This window comes from Yarrowia lipolytica, chromosome 1E (genome assembly GCF_001761485.1).
Source record: "Yarrowia lipolytica chromosome 1E, complete sequence".
NCBI lineage: Eukaryota > Fungi > Ascomycota > Dipodascomycetes > Dipodascales > Yarrowia > Yarrowia lipolytica.
Window position 1 is genome coordinate 159,168 of NC_090774.1, and position 20,556 is coordinate 179,723.

At 49.6% G+C, this 20,556-nt stretch overlaps 9 protein-coding genes across 9 annotated transcripts; 4 read left to right on the forward strand and 5 right to left on the reverse strand.

Annotated features, from left to right (window-relative positions):
* Window positions 1–841: 841 nt before the first annotated feature.
* On the reverse strand, window positions 842–2,284 carry YALI1_E01614g (uncharacterized protein; the record flags this gene model as incomplete). The annotated part of the gene is made up of 1 exon (XM_503400.3): window positions 842–2,284. The coding sequence occupies one exon, from the start codon at window positions 2,282–2,284 to the stop codon at window positions 842–844; it is 1,443 nt and encodes a 480-aa protein (XP_503400.2).
* Window positions 2,285–3,138: 854 nt separating this feature from the next.
* Window positions 3,139–4,668, forward strand: YALI1_E01623g (uncharacterized protein; the record flags this gene model as incomplete). Its single annotated transcript, XM_503401.3, has 1 exon — window positions 3,139–4,668. One exon carries the CDS (start codon window positions 3,139–3,141, stop codon window positions 4,666–4,668), a length of 1,530 nt encoding a protein of 509 aa, XP_503401.1.
* Window positions 4,669–5,047: 379 nt separating this feature from the next.
* YALI1_E01649g (uncharacterized protein) lies at window positions 5,048–5,824 on the reverse strand (the record flags this gene model as incomplete). The annotated part of the gene is made up of 1 exon (XM_503402.3): window positions 5,048–5,824. The coding sequence occupies one exon, from the start codon at window positions 5,822–5,824 to the stop codon at window positions 5,048–5,050; it is 777 nt and encodes a 258-aa protein (XP_503402.1).
* A 724-nt stretch (window positions 5,825–6,548) lies between these two features.
* YALI1_E01657g (uncharacterized protein) lies at window positions 6,549–8,438 on the forward strand (the record flags this gene model as incomplete). The annotated part of the gene is made up of 1 exon (XM_503403.1): window positions 6,549–8,438. One exon carries the CDS (start codon window positions 6,549–6,551, stop codon window positions 8,436–8,438), a length of 1,890 nt encoding a protein of 629 aa, XP_503403.1.
* A 145-nt stretch (window positions 8,439–8,583) lies between these two features.
* YALI1_E01689g (uncharacterized protein) lies at window positions 8,584–9,810 on the reverse strand (the record flags this gene model as incomplete). The annotated part of the gene is made up of 1 exon (XM_503404.3): window positions 8,584–9,810. One exon carries the CDS (start codon window positions 9,808–9,810, stop codon window positions 8,584–8,586), a length of 1,227 nt encoding a protein of 408 aa, XP_503404.3.
* A 519-nt stretch (window positions 9,811–10,329) lies between these two features.
* Window positions 10,330–12,072, forward strand: YALI1_E01694g (uncharacterized protein; the record flags this gene model as incomplete). Its single annotated transcript, XM_503405.3, has 1 exon — window positions 10,330–12,072. The coding sequence occupies one exon, from the start codon at window positions 10,330–10,332 to the stop codon at window positions 12,070–12,072; it is 1,743 nt and encodes a 580-aa protein (XP_503405.3).
* A 2,920-nt stretch (window positions 12,073–14,992) lies between these two features.
* YALI1_E01741g (uncharacterized protein) lies at window positions 14,993–16,030 on the forward strand (the record flags this gene model as incomplete). The annotated part of the gene is made up of 1 exon (XM_503406.3): window positions 14,993–16,030. The coding sequence occupies one exon, from the start codon at window positions 14,993–14,995 to the stop codon at window positions 16,028–16,030; it is 1,038 nt and encodes a 345-aa protein (XP_503406.3).
* A 257-nt stretch (window positions 16,031–16,287) lies between these two features.
* On the reverse strand, window positions 16,288–18,702 carry YALI1_E01778g (uncharacterized protein; the record flags this gene model as incomplete). Its single annotated transcript, XM_503407.3, has 1 exon — window positions 16,288–18,702. The coding sequence occupies one exon, from the start codon at window positions 18,700–18,702 to the stop codon at window positions 16,288–16,290; it is 2,415 nt and encodes an 804-aa protein (XP_503407.3).
* Window positions 18,703–19,033: 331 nt separating this feature from the next.
* YALI1_E01793g (uncharacterized protein) lies at window positions 19,034–20,197 on the reverse strand (the record flags this gene model as incomplete). The annotated part of the gene is made up of 1 exon (XM_503408.3): window positions 19,034–20,197. The coding sequence occupies one exon, from the start codon at window positions 20,195–20,197 to the stop codon at window positions 19,034–19,036; it is 1,164 nt and encodes a 387-aa protein (XP_503408.1).
* Window positions 20,198–20,556: the final 359 nt, after the last annotated feature.

Here is a 20,556-nt window from a genome sequence, read left to right on the forward strand (position 1 = left end):
GCCCAGAATTCTACATAAGGACGTTGTTCGCAATTACATCCCATCATTCAACACACCACTTGACTCACAACACCCCACTTGGCTGGTCCTGTCTACTCTACATCTCTGACTCACAGACCCGAGTCGCGGCTTTGAAAACCTGAACTTAATGTAGGGTGCTCCCTACCTCGGGCTGGCTGCAACATGGGGATGAGGAGACGGCAGCCTACAAGGTGTTGGGGAATGGGAGACGGTGGTGTGAGAAAAGGGAGTTGCGCAGTCACGTGACTGAACCAGAATTAATCCGGACTAGCTCTCGGTAGTGACACACAAACCTCAAGGTTCTCTTTGTACACGATTCTTAACTTGACAACTTTTTCCAAGCACACCTCTGTTCTGGGGCACTGAGCCAGACTCAGTGATTTCTGCACGCACTTCAACTGGCGACTAATTACTCGTACAGTAACAGAAGACTGCATCCGGCGGCTAACCCGATGGCAAGAATGCATTTTCGTGCGTCTCAAGTGTATTACAGTGTCTGTATCGTACTCGCACAAACGGCACCAACGATAGATAATTACATCACTTGTCAGGTTGGATGATATGGTTCATGTCTTAGGGACACATTGCAGTAACCCATTCTGTAACTCAAATGGAAAAAATTTGGAATCCAAATTTCAGTCATAACCTGTGGCTAGATGTGTACAAGTAAGCACTGTTAAAATGATACAAGTACCTTGTACAAGTACTTGTACTTCATTTTGCTGTAAATTTCACAATCTCATCTCATGGTTTCGGCCACTTGTCAAGTACAGTATGTATGTACTGTATCAACATCATATCGCATATCATCACTCTATATCTACAACATAATAACGCCAACTCCCTTTCCGTCGAGCTGCTCAAGCTGCTTCTGCTTGTCGAGACCGCCATGGACAGGCTGGGCTCGGTAGTTGAACAGATAGTAGTTGAGGTAGCCATCACCGCAGCCAAACTTGAGATCGTCCAGATGGCTAGGGTTGTCCAGCAGAGTCAGCTCGTTGTAAACCTCGAAGCCCAGGTTGTTGGCTAGAATCACAGCAGATCCAATCAGCTCCTTGACTCGATCCTGTCGGGCCTTGGCAGAAGAAAGAGAAGAGGTGGCATAGTAGAAGCCATAAGCAGCTCGCAGGTTGGACTCGGTAGCCCATTCCTTGAGAACAGTGTGGTCCAGCTTGTAGAAGGAAAAGAAGTCAATCACCTTTCCGTCCTCCTCGACCACGTATGAGTAGACAATCTTGTCGTCATTCTTGTCCTCGGAAATGGGGTCCACAAACCAGTGGGCTACTTCCTCCTCGGAAAAGTGCTGGCTCATCTCAGAGGCAGCGCTCAGGTAGTTTTGCAGAATGGCATGCACAGCCTTGACGTCGGCCTTGGTCATGGCTCGCACCTTGAGAGGCACCTCCTTGGGCAGAGTGTATCTGGCGACCATTGAAGCAGCCGTCTGGTTAGGGGGGATAGCTGAGAAACCAATCTCGTACAGCTTGGTCCAGTTGAGAGGTCGGTGGTAGTATCTGCAGGTGGATACGGGAGAGGGAAGAACAACACCGGCAGTGTAAAGAGCCTGCCAGATGTCCTTCTGGTTGACTCGTCGGGTGATCTCCTTGATGAGCACGGGAGCCAGACGCTTGGATCGCAGCTTCTTGTGCACACACAGGAAGTTGATCTCCACGGCCTTGATCAGATCGTTGTCTCGCAGCTGAATGGACGTGGGGATAGCACTGATGAAAGCAACCATCTTTCCGGTGGCAGCCACTCGAACACAAGGGTACCAGGTCTTCTGCCATCCAGGGGGCTTGAGAGCCCAGTCCAAAAAGGAGGCAGAGTACTTGAACCGGAAAGTGGCATCGTCATCTTCGACGTAGTTGTCGTACAGCAGATCGTAGACCTCCTGAATGTGCTCGGGGTTCTCAATATCGACATCGGACCACTCGTACTCTGCAGGCAAGTTGTAAGGAGTAGGTCTCACGTCCTCCAGCTTCTTGTGCTCGATAGGACCCTCACTGTCAATGTCCTCGTCGAACTTGGGCACGGGCTGGGTCTTCCAGAACAGATACTCCTCCCACTTTTTGGCCTTTTCTCGGTCGGGAATGTCTTGCATGGCCATCTGCTGCTGGAACATTTTGAGGATTTCGTTGAACTTATCGGCGCTCATTCCGGGAGGAATGCCGGTTCCCTGGGCAATGGGTTCTCCGAGATCTTCTTCGTTGAACTCCTCCTCTTCCTTGCGCTTAGATTCCTCGGGCTTGGTGTTTTTCTCGGCCATTGTGTGCAGTTGATCTGAAGCTCTGATTTCGTGAGTCCTGATTTACACTCTAATTATTCAGGGTGTGCTGGTAATTGGGACTTCGCCTGATACAGCCATCCCTAGCCCTGACAGTGTGTTCAGGTGGGCCGGGGGGAGATGGTACTTGTACGGGTACTGTACCGACAAAAGTACCAAAAGTGTATCACATATTTCTGGGCTGATTATGTCATCATATGGTATTCTCTCGAGTCTAGGTCGCACGATGAGACAAACAATGGATCTACAGTATACTGTAGTATATACTGCATCGGCTTGATTAAGGCATCACCTAAAGGTACAGTTCTACTCATATCATGTTGATGTATGTCATTCTTTGTGTCGTTACCTATAAACACTTGTCCATTGTCCGTACTTGTACTTGTGGAAGTACCCTTCCTTGTACTGGAGCTGCTTGGGGTGGCTACAAGTACTGTACGGTACAAGTGCCGGTACAGTACTACTTGTAGTACCTCCTGTGTACTTGTAGCTGGCCACAGTTGGGACTATACTGCCTTGCAGAATCAGATGTGAGAAGCAAGATTGCGGTAGGTAGTGTGGCGAAAAGGGTGTGTGGGGAAATAAAAGTGGCACAAAGAGAGGCATCTCCCTGGCGGCAAATGAAAATACGTTCTTTTAGTCACTATTTCTTTTCAAATTTCTTGAAAAATCCTTCCACGCCTTCGACGTCCATCCTAGCTTCTCTGGTAGCCTGCCCTCCTTGTACAGGCTCATGCACAACCCAAAAATATTTTAATATGGTTCATAGACGACATAATTTTTTTCAAGCATAGCGATAGAGCTTTTTACAACAGCACTACACACACAACACGATAATGATCTCAGCTACAAAATGGGTGCCCCGAGGGTACGCGACGGAATTCCCCGTTAAATACACCATGGACGATGAAGAGCTCGAGCGTCTGTCCGAACTGGCCAAGCTCAAGATCGAGGAAGCAAAGAACGAGATGGAGGACATTGAGGATGCCACCGAGGAGGACGTGGAGGCTCTCGAGGAGAAGGCCAAGCTGGACGAGGAGATTGACAACGATCCCGACCTCAAGGAGTTTGGTTTCGACACATATGACGATGAGCCCGACTCGAAATTGGGTCTTGAGGGTGACGGTATGGACACCGATGATGATGAGGATGAGGATGAGGATGAGAACAACGAGGACGAGGAGGGTGGAGAGCTCAATCTCGGCTCTAAGCATAAGGTCGAGGGCAAGGACGGCGAAGACCCATACATTTCGCTGCCCACTCAGCAGGACTTGGATGAGGAGCGAGAGGAGCTTCAGATTCTGCCCACAGACAACCTGATCCTGGCCACCAAGACTGAGGATGAGATTTCGCATCTGGAGGTGTATGTTTACGATCCCGAGGAGGCCAATCTTTATGTTCACCACGACATTATGCTGCCTTCTTTCCCTCTGTGCGTGGAGTGGGTCAACTACAACCCCCGAGAACAGGGACCCGGCAATTTTGCTGCCATTGGAACTTTCGAGCCTGAAATCGAAATCTGGAACCTCGATGTTGTCGACGGAGTCTACCCCGAGGTGATCCTTGGAGAGCGAGACGAGAAGGACAAGAAGAAGAAGGGAAAGAAGACTAACAAGATCAACGCTGAGCGACACACCGACGCCGTCCTGTCTTTGTCTTCCAACCCCCACCACGTCAACCTGCTGTGTTCTGGATCCGCCGACACCACTGTGAAGCTGTGGGACCTATCCAACGGCAAGGCTGCCTCTTCTTTCACTTTCCACTCCGACAAGGTCTCTGCTGTCCAGTGGAACCCCGTCGAAGGCACCGTTCTTCTGTCTGGAGGCTACGACAAGAAGGCAATTGTTTCCGATCTGCGATCCGAGGACAAAAAGGTGTGGAAGGTCGACTCCGATGTCGAGTCCATGAACTGGAAGCCCTGTGGAACCCAGTTCCTGGTCGGTACCGACTCCGGAATGCTCTACAACTTTGACGTGCGAAATGAGTCCAAGCCTCTGTGGACTCTGCAGGCTCACGACTCTCCCCTGTCTGCTTTTGACTACAACAAGTACATTGATGGAGCTATTGTCACCTCCTCTGCTTCTACCCGAGAGGTCAAGATCTGGCGAGAAACCAACAAGGACGACAAGTACTCTCTTTCCATGGTGGCCAACCGAGACCTCTCTTGCGGTAAGGTCTTCTCTGTGGGTTTCAACCCCGACCAGGCCTGCGCCGGTACTCTTTGTGCCGGTGGCCATGGAGGTGAGCTCAAGGTGTGGGACATGTTCGGAACCAAGGCCGTTCGAGAAGCATTCGACATCAAGAGCAGTAACCACTCTAACGACGTTATTGGTCAGGCTTTTGATGACGAGGAGGAGGATGAGTAAGCAAGGGGTCTTCGGATGATTAGATTACAAAATTGAAATAGATATTATTAGTTTACGATGACCCACGTGTATGAGACTATCGTACTTGTAGCTTACAGAGTGGATAGGAAAGATATCGTATCCATCTATTTGTAACTGATACGCGTACATATAGTTCAACGTCTCAACATTTGAGTCAACAGATTTATCTATGAGTAGCGTGTTAGTCTCGCTAACGTATAGTTCGTACCCGAATAGTACGCGACTACAACAGGTAAGGTGATGGGCTCTAAAAGTTGGCAGATCCATCTTGTACAAAGTACACACATTCATAATCTATCAAATGTTTTTGTTATGTATGTTTGTATGTCCCTCCAATATACTAATAAGTTATGCATGACTAAAAGCGTTCCTTCATTCGAGAAGCAACAATACGCAGGTTTCCGTACACCTTTCCAGGAGGACTACCCAGAATGAGAGAAACAATAGCCTCCCGTGCGATTTTGATGTTGGTGAAGCCGCCGAGAATGTGGATCTTGGAGTCGGCCAGCACTACTCGGGTTCTCGATGCGTTCTCAATGGCAAACTTGGTCTTACCGTCCTTACCGGCGATTCGGCCAATGGCTCGTCCCAGATGGTCTCCCTGAAGAGTCTTGACGTCCTTGATCTCGAATGTCTCGACGTACAGCTCATCCAGTCGAATGATAGCCATAGCATCGTCCACGTCAAAACCCAGAGTGAATGCTCGCACGAAATCGGTTCCCTTCTGCAGAGCCGAGTTGTCGACGGTATTTGAGCATGTTCGCAGCTCAAGCTGCTTCTTTCGGGGGTTCATTCGTACCTGCAGCTTGAGCTGCTCAACCAGAGGAGGGTAGATCTTCATCCACTCGTTCTTGAGAGGAGCCATTCGATGAGGAGGAATAGGCACCTTCATTCGGCCAGGCTTGACGCCCTCGCCGGCGTTGACGGCAGATGCAAATCGGGGCTTTCCGTCCTGGTCGAGAGTCATCTCGGCGTCGTCATCCTTCTCCTGGAGCACGGCAATGTCTTCTCGAGGTCCGTCCATGGAGATCATGACCTCGTCCTCCTCAGCACCCTCAGTTTGGGGGATGGCGACGGGAGCGTCTGTGGTGGGCTCGGTGGCCTGTGTCTGTCTCTTTGCCGTTGGGGCACCCATGTTTTTATCAGTTTTTGTGGTTGTAACGGATCGTTAACAGAGTGAGAAATCAGGCTGCATGAGAAACGGATTTTTTCCAAATTAAATTTTTGGCCAGTGACTGCAACTCTAATTAATGGCTGGGCACGATGCAAGCGCTATGTGAAGGGCTTACGGGAACCAAGATAGCTCATAGCGTGTCCAACTGGTAATAATGGTTGGGAAGAGACAATTAATTGGCGTGAATGGGAGTAGTCGATGAGAGCAAATAAATTTATTAGCAAGCATAGACATCTGACCCACTTATATACGGTTGCCCACTGACTCACTTCTATACGGGTTGCAGATATTTCGTACAGTAGCTAGATTGAAAGAGATGTCTCACTACGGATCCAGACCCCCAACTAATTGCTCATCAATAACCCCAATTAATACTTACCCAATATTGCACCCAACGCCACAAAATATAGTTTGCCAATTACGCTTGCGTGCCAGCCTCAGCATGCCAGTTTCTTGGTGTAAAAATCTTATAAGCTTTAAGCCAATATGCAGGCGCAGAGGGAACATGAGCAACGAAGGAAAGACATTACACTCGGGCTCTCTTCTCATTGCACTGTACTTCCCCACAGAAACGACAACGTCTCAAAATTCAAGTTGACCTATTTGCTAGGACTGACCGCCCCATTCAACTACCGTCGTCTACACAAATACAACAGTCCCAGCTAGTTCAACACTATGCTCAATAATGGCAACACTACACAGAGTTTCCAGACTCTGTACTAGACGGCTTGCCTTGCCCTCTCAACGGAGTAGTTGGTTGAAACTTACGACCCTGTCCCCTCGACCCTTTCTTACACACCCTACCACTCTCCCTGTGACACCGTGGTATTCTCTGCGGCATTCGTTTCACTCTACAAGTGGCGTGAGGGCTGAACTGGAGGAAACGTCACGAAACGTGCGCAAGTCCAGTGAGAACCTGCACAATGCTGCAAAGGAGCTGGGCAGCAAGAGCGAGGGCGAAAAGACCGTCACAGATACAGACTCAGTCACAGACACAAAGCCAGAAGACAAGCCAAGATGGAAGAGACCCACCAAGGAGGAAATGCTGTCGACTGCCACGGGCTTCTACAATCGAATGCGAGTGCGGTTCAAGTGGGCGCTCTTCCGCCAGGACCGACCCACCAACATGGACGACATTTCTGCATTTCTTTCGTGGTTCATGGTCGGTAACATTGTGTGGATCGTGCTGGGTACCACCACCTTCTTCTCGTTGGTGCTCTTCACCATGAACACCGTGTTCGCACAGGAATGGATCGCATCCAAGATCGGAAACATTGTCTCACGACAGACCGGCATGTCTGTCGTCTTTGAGGAGGCAATTGTGCCCCATTGGAAGGGTGGCGTCATCCAGTTTCGCAACGTTTTCGTGTCCCGAAGGCCTGGAGGCGGACACAAGGCCCGAAAGGGTAGCCAAGGGGAGGCTGCTGCCCTAGCTGGTGAGAAGCAGTATGGCAGCTTGTCATCGGCTCCGCCGGACGATGACGGCAACTACACACAATTTGACCTGACCATCGAGACAGTGGATGTGACCCTGTCGTTTTCGAAATACATGTCAGGAAAGGGTATCCTCAAGGAGGTTGAGGTTAAGGGAATTCGAGGAGTGGTTGATCGGAACCATCTACGATGGAAACGCAACCAGGACCCTCGAAACAATCGAAACGTACATAAGACCGGCGATTTTGAGATTGAAAACTTCAAGCTCGAAGACGCGCTGGTGTCTCTGCATCAGCCGGGCAGAGACAAGCCCTTCAACGTATCTGTGTTCAACATGGAGTTGCCCCAGCTCCGAAAGCACTGGTTGTTCTACGATCTACTATCTGCCAACAACCTGAGTGGATCGTATGACAACTCCCTGTTCACCATCCACCCTCGGCAGATTCACGGAGTGCCTTCTTCGCAACTCAACGAAGACAAAACCTGGAAGAAGGTATCTCGTCTGAGAGTTGATAAGGTGAACATTGAGCACCTCAACCGAGGAGTTCAGGGCGCGTTCGGCTGGATTGTGTCAGGAAACGTGGACCTTCTGGCCGACCTCATGCTTCCTTCAGATACTGACGACTACACGATGTCTGAAATGATGAAGGACGTACTAGAGAGATGGGAGCATACTCTGATGCGTCGAGGCCGAAAATCAGGTGACCCCATTTCCATGCCAGGTGGAAGCCACTCGGATGAGCCTCTAACAACCTCTGCACAGGCCGCGCAGGCTCAGAAATACCTGGTCCTGGACTTGCGTGTCCAGCTCAACGATGTGCGGGCAGCAGTTCCGCTGTTCAACACTGACCTCAACTACGTCAACAACGCCATGATCCGACCCATTGTGGCGTACATAAACTCTCGAGACACATATATCCCCATTAACTGCCGTGTGGTCAAGAAGGTTGACGACTTTGCTGGCTCGTGGACCATGTACGACTCCGGTCTCATGGACAACATTTCGGAGGAGGTTTACCAAGCATTTGCCGAAAATGTGAGCAACGATGAGGCGAGACATCGACGAATGAAGAAAGTCAGTCTGTGGTCTCTGCAGCTTGCCGCGCAGCTTCTGCTGCTTAGTATAGGTACAATTGCCTAAATGTATATAGTAATGAAGTGATGATTTGACTAAATACGATTGTAGTGATTGTATACAAGAAGATGTTTTTGATGTGGTTCCAATCCTTTTTTCGGTGAATGATAAATATGCTGTTAATGTACATAAAGTAGTATACAATGGAGATTTAACGACGACGAGCCCGGTCCCTGTCTCGATCTCGACGATTATTGTCACGATCTCTATCTCTTCTATCTCTTCTATCACGATCTCGGCGGTCCCTCTCGTCCCGGTCCCGGCGATCCCTGTCTCTTTCACCTCCTCTATCTCGTCTTCTTCTGTCATTGTCCGTTTGGCTGCTTCTATCATCCTCTCCTCGACGACCTCTCCTATCTCTATCTCCTCTGTCCCGATCTCTATCATCGTCTCGTCTATCTCGATCACGTCTTGAGGATCTTTTAGGACTCCTTTCTCGATCACGGTCGCGATCACGAGAGCTATGGGGTCTTCTTGAGTCCCGATCTCTTCGGGAGTCATAGCTTCCTTCTCTTTCCTGATCAATAGCTCCATCTCTCTCACTCTCCCTCTCCTTCTCCACCTGCTTCTCGTCGACAATCTCGCCGGTACGCACGTTTCGCATTACGACAGGCGTGTACTCTGGTTTGGGACGGGAAGCCTTGCCCCAGGTCCCTAATTCCTCAGGTAAATGCTCCTCCAGCGTTTTAGCACCGAGTCCCAACAACGCAGGCCGCTTATCGGGCACCTTAGCGGCCTGTGTAACGACCCTCTGGGGCAACGCACTTTCCATACCTCGAAACAAGGCAGCTCCAAAGTCCTCCACGGGCATCGAAGCGTAGTCTTCTACCGACGCCATATCTGGAAGTGCATTGATATCCTGCCGCAGTGCCTGCAGTTCCCGTTGTTCCTGAATCTTACCACCTCGAGAAGCAAATACAGAAAGCCCGTACTGAGGCTTCCACTCCTCTACCTCTTCGTTTTTTGGTGGGTTCTCTTCCTCTTGAGCCAGATCAGCTTCTCGCCTCTCGACCAGATCCTGTCGCCAGTTCTTCTCCTCCAGATAAATGATCTTCTTGGTCTTGGCCTTCTCTTCTCGGAGACGGGTCTCCTCTTCTAGCTTGAGTCGTTCTTTTTCGGGAAGCTCTCCGGCAACAAATTCGGACACTTGCTTGACATTTGAGGTTTCCTTCTCGATCTCGAAAAGCGATCCATGCGATTCCTCCGGCCGCTGTTCCTTCTTGGGTCTTGTATCCGCTTTGCTACCCTTGAGATTGAACGAGATCATGGGGAATAGTATCTTGTGTTGTACCGTATGTGTTGAGACGGTATAAGACTTTCGGGAAGTGTAAATACTTAGTGCAGTCTTGTGCAGCTGATATGTGCACCACGAGTACATACAGTATTCTGCTGGTAATGGCAGTGACGTATGACTACTGTGCTGTATTGTAATCGTAGGTGTTACTCGTTCAGCTGAACGATATGATATTTGATCGCGTGTTTTTCAGTCATCTTTTATCGAAGAGTGATCGGTGTCTATACGCAATTACACAACCTCCATTGGTGTTTAACAAGATCTCCCAGCAGCTCAACTGTCTGCAAAGTGATTACTTGAACGTACAGGTAAAGTGTAGCACAAACAATGCCCTATTGGGACATAGAGTCAACTGTAGTATATATACAACACCGTTCTCACGTTTGATCCATTTTTTCCCCCTTGACACTTATCTCAGCGTAATAGTATCGTACAGGGACCAGTATCAAAATTCTTATCCCCCAACCACTAATCTACTCCCAACCTTATCGCCATGCAGACGAGCAGAATAAAATTAAAGGGCGTATTGGGCCTCTAGATTTTGGGAAAAAAGAAATCACCGTGTTTTGGACGTGAGTAAGTGGAGTTCTACGTCATAACACGATGCTGACAAGACGCATGCAGTGTCTGCGGGGCGCCGGTGTCTTTAGAACCGTTGCCGCCCTCCCACTACTGGCACAACGACCCAACTTCTACAGGCCCTTGACGTGTTCTGCTCTGAGGAGGAACAATGATCACAGCTACCGCCACGAGAGTCGTAAAGACAAGGAGATGCAGGATCTCAAGGAGTCGAGAAAGATGCGCGAGCAGGAGGCCTTGGACGACGCCGCGTTTCGAAACACGTTTGAATTCGCTGTGGAAAAGACGCGAGATTCAGATGGCAAGTCACCGGAACCCGAAGTTGAGATTGATGTAGACAGAGAGGCCCAGACTCCCTGGGATCCTGTGGGCTCGCAGTCACGACATGAAACACGCCAGGAACACCGCGAACGATTTGACGATATCAAAAAGACGCTGCCTTCTTCTGTCCATGAAAGCCAACCCCAGATGTACAAATGGTTTGGAGAGAAGATGGATCAGATCCAGGCTGGAGCACTCACGGCTGGCCAGACGCTCAATGAGGTCACCGGATACAAGGCGATTGAGAAGTTGAAGCTGTCAATTGAGAAGCTCGAGGACGAGGTGTTGGAGGCACGAGCCGAGGTTAGAGAAGCAAAGAGAATGTACTCGGATGCCATCTCGGAGCGGTCCAACAGTCAACGGGAGGTCAATGAGCTTCTTCAGAGAAAGCACAACTGGACTCCTGCTGATCTGGAGCGATTTACAGAGCTGTATCGTAACGACCATGCGAATGAACATTCGGTTAATGATGCCAAGAAACGACTAGGAGAGTGCGAACATCACGTTGAGGATCTGACTTTGCAGTTAAGCAAGCAGATTCTCACGCGGTATCATGAGGAGCAGATTTGGTCCGATAAGATCAGACGGGCTTCGACCTGGGGAACGTGGATCCTTATGGGATTCAACGTTGTCTTGTTCATTGTTGTTCAGCTTGGATTGGAGCCCTGGAAACGAAGACGCCTGGTGGGCTCGTTCGAAGACAAGGTGAAGGAGAGCCTTCAGGAATGGGAAGCTCGAAATGAGGCCCGACGTCTCGAAGAGGCTACTATGGCTGCCACTGCTACTCAGGCCATCACCGAGCTCCAGCGTAGAATTGAGTCTCCCCACGTCAGCAAGGCTGATGTCGTGGAAGCAGAGGCCGAGATTAACTCCATCAAGACCAACCTGGCCACCTGGTTCAAGGAGCGAGAAGAGGAGGAGAAGGAGGAGATTGCCAAGGAGGCTCATGAGCTGGCTGTGATTGCAGAGGACCCCGATATGACCGATGTTCATCATAAACCTCATCCTCCTCAGCCAGTTGATACAGAACGGGTGGTGCGTCCTCATCTTGTGGAGAACTTTGAGCATCATGTTGCTGATCCTGTCCATCACCCTACTCTTCCTATCACATCTACACCTGTTTTGGAAGAGGATGCCCCTCCCCCTAGAATCCATCCTCTGGTCCAAATGTCTCCTGATTCACCTGACGATGGTACCAAAACATTTACAGCCACTAGAGATGGCTACGACGTGCATCCCTTGGTTGTGCGACCCACCACTCCTCCGCACTTTATGCTGCAGGTCTGGGGGGCAGCCAAGTTGTCGGTGGAGTCTGCTACCAACAAGACCGTGGCTGTGGTTCGAAGCACCTTCCAGACAGCTGAGCAGCGGCCGTTCGAGTCCACCATTGTCGCATCTTTGGGTGGTCTTTGTGGCGGTCTTGTGACATTTTTATATCTCAGATAGAGCATACAATCACGTATGTAGTAATGATTAGAATGACCATGAATGTGGAGAACAATGTGCAAGTACACTGTACTGTACAGTACTTGCACGATACTTGTAGGTACAAGCAACGACTTGGATGCTCAAAACAATGACTTCTACGGTATATCAGTGAGACATATATTCTGGGGAAGAATGATTACAAGTACATACATGACTCACTGAAAAACGTGTAGAAAGACTTATTAAGACACAAGGCTCGTACAGTACCAGGCAAAATTAACCCAGAAGTCTTCCATTAACTAGGTCCTACCCCTATCCCTTGCCATCCTTCTCCGTCGAGTCTTGTTTACTGTAGGTGAGTCACGGTGTTGTTGTATTATGATGGGTAGTCCTTGTTAAATCAAACCTCATAAAGCTACAGTATTGTACAAGAAGTTATGGTATCTACTGTACACTTACAAGTGCATTCAAGTGCCGTATTTGTACAGTATGTATCGTACTCGTAACTTGAATAGTATGTACTTGCGATACATAGCACAGCATCTATAACTACAGTAGAAATACCGGCACTTGTATTTGTACCGCGGCTTGTCATTGGTGCTCATTTCGCGTGTATATGGGATAGGCAAGCATAGCAGGTTTTCTTTGTGCTGGTCGACTCGAAACTCATCCCCGCCGCTTCTCACCTGCTTAAAGCCGACACATTTACAATCTACGAGGCCGGATATGTACGAGTACGCTGCAGCTCCGAGGACTATTCCAGTTCCAGTGCCATCATAGCAAATGAGTATGGCGACAAGTCAAATCTGCCCACTTTTAGCAGCACAAAGAGACTCGCTAATTGAGCAAGTGTACTACTTGTACAGTAGTTACAGTAATACACGAATATGGTGACCCCCAATCACGTCGGAAGTTCGGTTGAACTGCACGGTTCTGAACACAATGGCTTCAATCAAGGGGAGATTTACGAAGGCATCCTGTTGTAATATTCATTTGACATTCCCCCCGCACCAGATGCTGGTGTGCCAAGTGTTCCAGGGCCCGGAACCCCTCTCCCGGTCAGTGGGCAGAAAAAATATGAACCGCAGAACCCCTTTCCTAGCATCTGCAGCTACCCCACTTCTTCATCTAACGGGCTGGTTCCAATGTGGCACAAACTGGCCATTTCTTGTCCCTTTTATCTTTTGTTCTTGTGTCGAAACAAGGCGCGATGCTGCCCCATGCACCAATGAATGCACTATGAGCGCAAATCATGCTATGCAGGCTGTCACAGGACAACGGAATCCAGGGTGGTTTTGTAGTTGCCTCCAATTATATGCCGACATTTTCGTCTCTCTACACACTCCAGGCTTGGCCTTTTTATGCTTTGACTGACGCACTCGTACAATTCTCCCTGTGAAGGACCCACACAAAAGTGAAGGCAGTTTGCGACCTCTGTAGCTAAGCTCAAACGGTCTCGAAATACGGCAGTTAGACAGCGCGAACGTTGTATAGGGAGAGACACAAGAAAACAGACTCAAACAGCTATCTTAATTGAAGGGGTCTCACACCTTGTCTTTGACTGGGTTCGTCCTGTTGCGGGAGAGTCGTATCGGAAACTGTTCAGTTCTATTACGGCAATACGAACACAACTACAACAGTTGTGGAGAGTGTATCTACGTCGGAGCGATATTGCCGCGGAGCGGCAGATTACAGCTCAAGTACCAATGGGGAAGTTTTTCAACAGCATTCAAGCACATAATGTTACGAGCTTGAGGTTGTAAGCACAATCAATCAAGTAATTCACAGCAAACGCAACCACTGTAGAGCTATTGGAGAGGGCTTAATTAGTCAAGCTCAAAGTTCGAGACAGGAAACTTATACGACCCCAGGTAAAATAAATGGTCCTTTAGAACGAGGTACATAGCAGAGGTCTATAGTAGTAATTCCAGGCTGACGATATGAATAATCACTCACATACTTACATGCACAAATGACGTGGGTCCCCCACCGGAAGCCCACCACATGCCAATAATGGCGAATCTATTTTTACACCCGCATAAAAAAGTCAGTCCAGAACAGAATAGAAGCCGGTTCTGCGAAATGGGTACTGTGCTGCTGTAGGTATTCAAATAGAATTCACAAGAGGAGAGGCTCTTTTTGAGAGGAAAAACCGTAACCCTAAATTTTTCGTGAGATTTTGGTACATCTTGTACGTAGAAAAACACGCTTAGCAAGGCCATCGTGCATTGTTGGGGGGCATCTCTAGTGTTAAATCGGTCTGAAATGGGCTTGGTTCATTATGTTGAGCTGCTGGCGCCATGTGGAGCTTGAGTCCAGGGATCTACAGAGACCAACGCTGCTGTGGACGATCTTCATTGTTCCCCACACGACTTAGAGTTGATCAGACACACTATCGGGGTCTCCAATTATACTATATGAGACTGCGCTTTTTGCTCTATATTCTCGATTTCATTGTGTATCGACAACACCTCCAGCTTCACGGTGCAGGACGATGCATCTCAGAAAGCGAAAACCGAAGCGGCGACTGTTTTTTTGCCTTGGACGCCCGCATTGGTTCGGTATTTAGCTCAGAAAAAGATGTAACACTTTGGTAGCGCGATGGAATAACGGTGGATCAACGGCCAATAACGGTTTTCATAAGGGGCTATGACAGTCACAGAAAATCCGACTAGAGTGTACTCTGTAGACTCCTTGACACACCCCTGCGGACTGGTGGCACCTCTCCCCACCCCCTCAATTCTTGGCTACATCAACATGCATGGAAATCCCTTGGTATTCCGTAAATGACATCTGCAATGACGCAACAGCTGAACCTTTCTCCCTAACCATCATGGCTCATATGCCTGAGCCGTCTGTGCCACAGACTTATTGCACGTAGTACATATACGACCTTCGCCCCATGTAATGTCTCTTACACAAACACATCTTATACAAAATGGTCGCCATCAAGAACACCCTCGCTCTCACTGTCCTCGCCTCTGTGGTCTCTGCTCAGAACCCCATTGTCGCCTCTCTCATCAACGACATTGTTGAGGGTATTGCTGCCGCTAAGACCGACAACGACATCTCCGACGAGGCTGCCACCTCCGAAATCCAGTCTGTTGTTGGTATCATCCAGCAGAACACCGATGTCCAGCAGCTCGTTTCCCAGGTGATCCCCATCGCCGCCATGGGCCTGAACGACGACAACTTCCCCCAGGTTCTGTCCGCCGCACACGCCACTCTTGAGGCCTTCCAGGGCTCTCCCGAGTACCCCGAGGCCGTCAAGGGTCTTAAGGATGTTCTCCCTCACTACGATGTCCAGGAGGCTCTCGGTAACGTGCAGAACAACCTTGGTAACGTCCTTGCTCTTATTACCCCCTCTCTCCCCACCCTGACCCCCAACCACTCCGAGCAGTGGGAGGCCGCCACCAAGAACGTCCAGGCTCTTGCTGCCTCCCTTGGCTTCCTCCCCGGTGGAGATGACAAGCAGGCTGAGGCCACCTCCGCCGAGGCCTCCAAGACCGAGGCTTCTGCCTCTGCTTCCGCCACTGAGGCTTCATCCAAGGCTGAGGCCACCTCTGAGGCTCCCAAGTCCGAGGAGGCTTCCAAGACCGAGGAGTCCAAGTCTGAGGAGTCCAAGGCCGAGTCTAAGACTGAGGACGCCTCTTCTGCCGCCGCCACCTCTGCTGAGGCCTCTAAGACCGAGTCCAAGGCTGAGTCCAAGACCGATGCCTCTGCTTCTGCCTCCGGCTCTGCTTCTGGCTCTGCTTCTGGCTCTGCTTCCGGCTCTGCTTCCGGCTCTGCTGCTGCCTCCTCCAGTGCTGAGTCTTCCAAGCCCACCTCCGCCTCTGTCTCTGCCACTGGTGGCCCTTCTGTCGCTCCCTCCGCTTCTCCCACTGTCACCGCTGAGCAGGGCAACGGTGCTTCTGCCTACAACCTCGCCCTCGGCGGCGTTGTCGGTGCTGCTGCCATGGTTGTTGCTCTTCTCTAAGCAAAAGAACTCTAGTTTAGTATCGTTACACCAGCTCCAAATAATTAATTTATGATAATGACATTTGCATTTGTGCTCGTATTATTTTAAGTCTGACACGAGTCTAACCTTTAGTGCCCCGTTGAAATATGCACCCTTAAAACTGCGCTAATGCAGCTACTTATACCAGTAGCAAGTTAGGAGTAACATAAAAGTAAAATAGGTACTATTTATACTTATCAAACGATAGAAATCACCTACCAAATCCAATAAATTAATTACTCCAGCTCTGCTTTTTCCTGAGCAGAAAGCTTCAGGGCTCCTCTAGTAGCCACATTTTTTCTTAACAATGTCAGGAACGCTTGGCAATGCTTGTCCTCCTTGCCTCGGGCCAACCTGGTGAAAATGTCATAGACCTTCTTGTAGTCGGAGGTCAGAGCTCCAATGATGTTTTCGAGGAATCCCAGGCACAGTAGATATACTTCGTAGAGCTTGGTGTCTTCAGACCGCTCGTGTAGAGTCTCTGCAAGAGTAATGCATTTCAGCACAAACGACCCGTCCAACTCAGGGATGCTAGACTCGTTTGTATGCACAATCAAAAGACGTAGAACAGGCAGAGAAAGGTCAACTAGCGTGCTGTTGACCTGTCCCTTTTGTAGCTGTGTCGACAGCTCATCTAGAGTAGAAGCCAGCGAAGAGAAGAAGATATCAGACTGGCAAAAGTCTAGGAAAAAGACCACCAGTTGCAGCACCTTGTATCCCTTCTTTTCAAACTCGTTGGTTGCAAACTTTCGAAACTTGTCCCAGTTGTTTGGTTGTAGACAAGCCTTCAAGATTGTGCTTCCAGAGGCACCAGGGTAAGTTTGGAGAGTGGATAGCGTAGCAATAGCAGCCAGAGCAGGTGAAGGCGTGGGCTCATCATCAGACGCAGAAGTTGTGCCATCCACAAACTCCTTGAGCACTTTCTGGAAAACCTTACTGGACTTTTTGTCTCTTAAAATGCTCTCTGTGTTATCGAGACATAGAAAGATGCTGTCCAGAAACTTGGGATCGTTAATTACTGTATCCAGAACATTAGCTCCATTGTCTCCAAAGATCTTCTGGGCAATAAACAAGACCAGAAAAGAGGCAACTTGATCGGTCTCGACCACCTGAGGAAGAACATGGAGGATTTTGTCCGCGTAGTCTGTGGTTTTGAGCTTTCTGATGAAATCGGGATCTTTGGCCTTCTTGCAAATCTCCAGCAGGGTCGTTCGACGACTACTACCCTCATCCTCGAGCCCCTCAGCAAGATATTCCATTTCGTCCATGAATCGTGCGTTTCCTCCAGTCTCTCTCAGTTCATGCACACTCTTGATGTTCAGCTCCTCCTGCTCGCTCTCGTCGCTGCTCTCACTCATAATTGAATCATAAATGCTTTCCTTCTTGGTGGGCGAGTCTGCAAGGTAAGAGCGGTTGGCGCCATACGTTCGTTTGTTGGTGGTGACAGAAAGAGGAGCTCTAACTGGCTCTTGGGAGCCTTGTGAGCTCTCGAAAGAAGACCCAAAACTCGAACTAGGTGTTGGTTTGTCCTGCAAGCCCATCTGAATGTCGCCGTCAACCACTTTATTCTTCCCCGTCATCTTCTTGGAGGGTGTACTGGTACGCAAACCCCTAATCTTGCGCTTCTGCGCAGAACCAAAGATCGAAGTGCCACTGAGTCCGTTGTTCTCAGCAGAGGCAAACAATCTCTTGGGTCCGAAGACTATCCGATCATCCTTATCCTTCTCAGCCTGAATGTCTACCTTCGTTTGTGTTTGCGTATCCACGTCCATGTCGTTCTGGGTATCTTCCAAATCAATGTCAATAGCCAGTTTGTTACCCGTGTCTACAAGCTGAGACGAAAACAGTGTCTGCGACGATCGAGGGGATATTCCATTGGATGAGCCGTTGCTCGAACTTGATTTCACCAGTGTATCTTCCTTGTCTGGAGCGCTGTTCTTGACTGCCGGGCTCGATGATCGCGATCTCGACCGAGTGAGGCGGACCTTGGTTGTTGGGGTTGCCGTCTGACGTTTCGCTGGCTTCTTTCCCTTTGCTGTAGGTGTTCCCGTGTTCTTCTGGGCTTGCGGTGTGGCAGTAGCTGTAGGCTTCCCAGTCTGCCGTTTGGTCCTGGGTGTATCAGAAGCTGGCGATTCAAATCCGTTATCCTGGCTCTCATGAACACTTGTGTCGTTGCTGCTGGTACTGTCCTTCGTGGAATTTCTCTTGGCACGTGTAGCAGCGCGCCCTGCTGATGTTGGAGGGTCTGCTGTTGCTACTGGCTCGCTTGAAGATCCCCCAGATGTCATATCCGCCTTTTTGTAGGGCTCCGTGTCGAAAATACTGGCTCCTCGGGTCCGTCTAAATAGAGTCGGTCTTGTTTTCGAATCTCTCGTCGCCGTAGGTTTTGTGACGCGTCCTACGAGAGGTGAATTGGAGGCTCCCTGGTTCGGATCTTCACTCGCTCCGAAATCAATCTTCGCACCCGCACTTTTCAACGCGACCGAATCGTTTCTTTCCCTCTCTCGCGTTGTGGGAGTCGTGTTTGAGAGCCCGGGAGAAGGGCTGTCTCTTGCGCTCAGAAACGAACTCATCAGAGTCATCTGTTCAGGCTGACGTCTGGTAGCGCTGCCGGTACGCCCGTATCGTTTTGTTGTCCGTGGCGTCGCCATTCTCCGCGTGTCTGTGTATCTGCTGGTGCCCTGAGATCAGTATATCGTACTGTATTGTAGTGAGGTCAACTGAGCACCGCGTTAATGTCGATTGTTATGCATGAGGTTTAATATTTTGTAGCGATAAAAAGCCGAGTTTAAAAGGGACTATCCATAACTGAGAGCTCAGAAAGCCTCTATTAAATGGGAAAAAATGTGCATGATACACTAGGATTGGTGGAAATTCTACGGGCTTCGTGATTACAATGATACTCGGTAGTTTGCCTACATACCTTTCATAAAAAAGGTCGTTATCTATCTATTGTGTAGTAATGGTATAGCTAAAAAACATCTACTGTCTCAGGGCAGCAATTGCCTGCTTGAGCTGGTCGAGAAGAACGTCAGTCTCAGTTTTAGTACCGATGGAAACTCTGAGAGCGCCAGCACAGCCAGGCTCCTTGCCCCGGAATCGCACCACCACATCTCGAGACTCGGCAAGCTGCTCGTACACCTTGAAGGCCAGCTCGGTGTCGGGCTCACCAGCCTTGTTGAGGATCTCAAATAGCAGGAAGTTGGCGTCCATACCGCCAATGACTCGGCCGACTCCCTCAATGGTGGGAAGAGCGTCAAGGATACGTGCTCGCTGCTCTAGAATGTCCTTGGTGTAGGTCCTCATGAGCTTGACTCCCTCCTGAGACAGAGCACGAGCGGCAAACTCGGCAGCAGGTGTGGAGATGTTGTAGGGAGCCTTCATGTTATTGAGCAGAGCAGCAATCTCGACAGAAGAAAAGGTGAAGCCTGCTCGGACACCAGCAAGACCGAAGGACTTGGACAGAGTCTGCATGACCACAAGGTTGGGGAATTCATTCACCAGGGTAGAGACAGAGGCTCCCTCCCGGGTGAAATCAATGTAGGCCTCGTCAACAACTACAACACCGTTCCAGTCAGCATTGAGCACCTTTCGGACATCATCCTCGTCCACAAGCTTGGCGGTGGGGTTGCCGGGAGAGCAAATGTAGAGCAGCTTGATGGTGGGATCAGCGTTGAGAGCCTCGATGATGGCATCAGGACGCAGGCTGAAGTCGGCAGCCAGAGGGACCTTAGTGACCCCAACGTCATTGATCTGTGCAGAAACAGAGTACATACCGTAGGTAGGGGGACATGTCAGCAGCTTGTCCTTGCCGGGGACACAGAAGCATCTGATAAGAGCGTCAATGGCTTCGTCAGATCCTACTCCCATAAAGATGTTGTCAGGAGTGATGGGCTTGGGTACTTGTCGCTCGGCGTTTCTGAGATCGCACAGAAGCTGCTTGACGAAATTCTGTCGAGGATCGGGGTACCGGTTCAGCGAGTACTCGGACTCCTCCTGGTTAGTTTTGATGGCAGGACCGTGGGGGTTCTCATTGGCGTCGAGAAGCACTCCGGAGTCGTAGTCGTCTCGGGCGCATCTGTAGGGCACCAGGGCTCTGATATTGGGTCGTGCGAGGGTCTCGAGGTTGAATTTCGTGTTGGGCATGTCTGGAAAGTCGATCAATCGGTATGATTTGGATATTCAACGCCTGCTTGGGGTTATATATCTGTGAGTCAGTATGCAAGTTGGAACTTTAGCTCTGAATTTAGATCCGTCAATTTTCTGAGAGCTGAGAGCAGATGAACAACTGTGTCAGTGTTGTTGGTTCGAGTTTCAACAGGTGAACGTTTAAATTGCGAAAATATCCTCGACGGTATGTTGTAGGTGTAAGTATACTTGCAATAGTATGGTATAAATGCCACAATATATACCGTACCACGGTACAAGTCCCGGTACTCGTAGTACTGTACATACTCGTATTTGTATGTGATTGAGTGTTGCTAAATAAGTTCCTCACTACATAA